We start from the raw sequence: 4,520 nt of genomic DNA, 5'->3' as shown, positions 1-4,520 counted from the left end.
ATTACATACCAAATATAATATAATTTAATAAAAATAAAATACAATATAATACAATACGAGATACCAAACCTGCCCTTAATTAACCATTGTATTCATTTGTATAAAAGTTGCAGTTAATTATATTTCAAGACAATCTCTCTTAATATATTATATATAAAATATAAGACATATACAACAGATTGCAGCTACTTAACAATTTTAAAGTTTCCTTTTTGCTAAATTAATACAATAACTAATTATTTATAGTATGCGATATGCATATGCCAATTTGATATATATATATATATCTAGATTTTCTTCACAAATTAATTGGGTACGAATTAATTAATTAAAATTTCTTTTAACTTCTCCATTTGAACTACATATTAATGTGTCAAGAAAGTATCAGTTAAAACGTTGTTGCACCAGCAATAATATATATCTAAGTATCTTTGCTGGCTTTACCCAAATATATTATATTTTCTTCGTTTGTAATCTTATTTTTTAATTTTTTAATTATTAACTATAAAACCCACTATTACTAATCAATTCCTTTATTCTCTGCTAGTAAAGTCATTGTCATTGTATTAAACCTCTCTTGCAAGTAATTCTATTTATATATATGGGGTTGACATTGAGTATATTAAAGTCAAAATCCTTATATATATATATGTGTGTGTGTGTGTGATTATCAGTTTATTATATTAATTAGATATAGAGATTAAGATTATCATCAATATATAACTCTCAAAAAATCTTTGATTAATTACATAGATATAGTAGAGTAATATAGAGAATTAACACTCCATATATAGACACCAAACCAAACACCTATATATATAGTGTTACAATGCTACTGCTAAGTACTTATCTCTAGCTACATCTATACACATATATACACATATATACACATATAATTATATATATTGATCAATGAAGATGAATTCGACAACAAAGGTGGATAGGAAGAAGATTGAAATGGCTAAAATACAAAACAAGAGCAATCTACAAGTGACTTTTTCGAAACGACGATCAGGTCTGTTCAAGAAAGCTAGTGAGCTTTGCACACTCTGTGGAGTTGAAGTTGCCCTAATCGTCTTCTCGCCAGCCAATAAGCCCTTCGCATTTGGCCACCCCGAACTCCACTCCCTCCTCCGCCGCTTTCTCACCCATCAAAACAACAACTCTACTGATCATTACGGCCACGTTATCGGTCGCCATGATCAACAGCTCAACGACCAACTTTCATGTCTTCTAACCCAACTGGAAGAGGAGAAAAAGAAGGGACGAGAGCTCAATGAGGAGATCAGAAAAGACTGTTATGATAATGGCCAGAGAAAGAAGATGATGTGGTGGTGGGAATCCGCCATTGAAGATGAAATGATCAGCTTCCATGAGCTTCAGCAGTTGAAGGTTTCACTGGAGATGCTCAAGGACAATGTGGCTCTGACGAGAGAAGCCCACAATACAATAAGTAATGGTGATATTTTTCTAAAAGATCTACAGTTTTGGCTATGAATGTGCCATTTTTCTAAATTTTGTCTAATTTTATGTTACTTTTGTAATGAAGCGGTTATGTGCTTAATAACTTGCAAAGTTTTGGGTTTTATTTGGAATATGTTTTGGGCTTTTCTGAAAACTCGTTATGCTGGCCCGTTATTTGTCAGTCATAGTGAGATTGTGATGAAAACACAAATAATAATAATAATAATAATAATTGAGTTTGGTGGAATATTTTTAATGCAATGATTTATTTATTAAAATTATTATGATTAGCTTGCTTCCACATGAAGATTTGTACTGGCACAGACTGAAATTGCTGTCACGAAAAATGTGGCTATGAAGTGAACTCCTCAAATTGCCTAATAAACTAAATAACTCTATCATACACAATTTCTAGCTTTTGAGTCATTATTTGTATTTACAAGCATTACTCTTTTTCTAAGTAATTCAATGTACATCATTCACTCTTTTCTTATAATAGTAATGATATTCCACCACCCTATTATCAAAAAAAAAAAAAAATTACCACCCTTTCTCTATACCGAAAATTAAAAGTACAACTTGTCACATTTTATCATTATTAAATATATAATTATTATAGTTTTTTTTTTTTTTTTAAATAAGAGAAGTGTGTAGTAGGCAGGGGTGTTCATAAAACCGCTCATAACGCACAAACCGCCCATACCACAACATACCGCACCGCACTGCAATTTACAGTTTAGAATCATTCGCAGTGCGGTTGCGATTTGCATTTTTGTCAAACTGCGCGATGCAGTGTAGTTTGCGGTTTTAAAATTTATAAATGCGGTTCAAACCACACCGCACCGCACCGCATCATTATATATATTAACATTTTTATATATTTTTTTCTTTTTTACTACATTTAAAATTAATACATAAATATTTATATAGTAAAAATATACATAATATGTTTTATAGGATGTTAGTACATATTCTACTTCAATCTAAAAATATTCCTCATAACTAAAATCTTTACTTCTATATTACATTTTTTCTTTGTTATTAGTTTGTTATATTTTTATTGTTTTGCTAAAAGCTTATTAGTTTATTGTATATTTAATTATTTTGTTAAACACTATATGGTTATGAGATTTATTATGAATATTTATTAATTATAATGTTTAATTGTTAAATTATTTGGCGATAGGTATAAAACGCCCATATCGCACCACATTGCATTTTTGCATTACGGTTTATGCAATTTGAGATCTATGCGGTGCGGGTTGCAGTTTGAAAAATAGTTCAAATCACATATATAATGCAGTCTAAAAAATTAGAAAAAAATTGCAGCACCCGCACCACAAACCCCTAGTAGTAGGTATAGCCAAACAATATAGTTACTAAAAACACTAGCTTTAACTTAGTGTAGTAGGTTAACAAAATATAACTAAGAACATAGGGATTCATCATTCAATTCTTATGAATTTGATCATATAATATATATTATATGTATATTTTAATGTTAGATCAAAAAGTAAGAACGTACACGTTCAACAAAAGCATCAAAAAAAATTCATCGAAAGATAGTGACAAAAAAGCTGAGATGTCATTCTCATCGTTAAGCCAAGCCAAGCAAAGCAATCGAACGGTTGTGATGGATTGGTGGCTCATGTTAGTTATGGTGTGGTGGACCCCACCCTTTCTCATCTTGGCTAAGTAAATAAGCCAATTGGGTTAGGACGACTGAGAGTGGGACCCACGTGACGTGCTATGGTCACAGCAACAACAACTGTTTTTGTTAGGCTAAACACAGCTGGAGCTCCAACAGGTTAACGGGTGGATCAACCTGTTTTGTGGCTGTGACCCAATCCGTACGTGCGCTCACCGCACAAAACGACAACGTATTCGAATATTTAATTTATTTATTTTTTAATAAAAATCCCACTTTTAAATTATTATTTTTAAAATAATTAATTATTGTACTTTTTTAAAGGACTCGGATGCTGATTTGCTGGCAACGACAGTACGTGCGCAATGTGATCCAGCTCAAACCAAATTTCCGTTATTTTTAATTGAGAATGGATTGTGTGCGGTTGTATTCATCGTAAGCTCATTTTTACAAAATCAATCATATAACCCCTGCCAACTATTTGGATTGGTTGGTGTTTACTACGTTTAATGCGTTTTTAATATTGCCATGCCAATTGTCATGTTAATTAATTGATGAATTATAATAAAGAAAATGGTGAAAATTGTCAATTTTTTTTAAGTGGTTTTGTATTTTAGCTTATTTTTTATATTTTTTTGTAAAATAGTTTTTGTCTAAAATTCGATTAATTATTTAAATTTTTTTACTAGTTGTCTAAAATTTTCAACTGACTATTTAAATTTTTCGAGTATTTGTCTAAATTTTTTATTAGTTGTCTAAATTATGAGATATCATCTTGTGAAGAATTATTAAAATTAATTAAAAAAAAGTATAAAATAACTTTAAAAAATAAGTTATTTTGAAAAAAAATATGTTATAATAATTATTTTGGAAATAAATTATATGAGTTGTTGTATGAGGAATTTTATTTTAACTTTTAATGTAGGAAAATAAGAATAAAAGAGATAATACGTAGGTATTCAATGTCGTGACTTGACTACATACAAGAGAGAAGCTATGACCAAATTCATTGCAATTGTATAAATTAACTGACTTATTCTTACTTTCTTTAATTGGTACCAATAAATAAATAAAATCAAATTTCGTGTACCATTCACGACAAATTCATGAATCATTATATATATCATAATTAAAATTAGTTCTAGATAACAACGTAAAAAAAAAGTGATTGGACGGATAATAGTTACCTTATTCACTAACATATTCCCTTTTCTATCTTTTTCTAATCTCAATATAATCTCAAAAAAAAAAATCAAATCCACTAAGGGAAGGTCGGTTTTATATTTATGTATTTACTTTTCCTAATTTGGCTTCATTAGTCAAAGTAAATAACATAAAAAAGGAAATATAGTTAAATAAAAAAAAAGGAAAGCGAGCTCTTATATAGACAACTGGATGCGGACCCATA

The 4,520-nt window shown here is 29.6% G+C and overlaps 1 protein-coding gene across 1 annotated transcript; it reads left to right on the top strand.

Annotated features, from left to right (window-relative positions):
• Nucleotides 1-830: 830 nt before the first annotated feature.
• On the top strand, nucleotides 831-1,695 carry LOC133818426 (agamous-like MADS-box protein AGL61). Its single transcript, XM_062251328.1, has one exon. The coding sequence runs from the start codon at nucleotides 913-915 to the stop codon at nucleotides 1,495-1,497; it is 585 nt and encodes a 194-aa protein (XP_062107312.1). The 5' UTR covers nucleotides 831-912; the 3' UTR covers nucleotides 1,498-1,695.
• The last annotated feature ends 2,825 nt before the right edge of the window (nucleotides 1,696-4,520 follow it).

The sequence above is a fragment of the Humulus lupulus genome, chromosome 1 (assembly GCF_963169125.1).
Source record: "Humulus lupulus chromosome 1, drHumLupu1.1, whole genome shotgun sequence".
NCBI lineage: Eukaryota > Viridiplantae > Streptophyta > Magnoliopsida > Rosales > Cannabaceae > Humulus > Humulus lupulus.
This window is presented reverse-complemented; position numbering and strand designations above follow the sequence as displayed.

Bases quoted from the DNA above. Each gene is read 5' to 3' on its own strand.
- LOC133818426 (XM_062251328.1), top strand. From the start codon at position 913: ATGAAGATGAATTCGACAACAAAGGTGGATAGGAAGAAGATTGAAATG.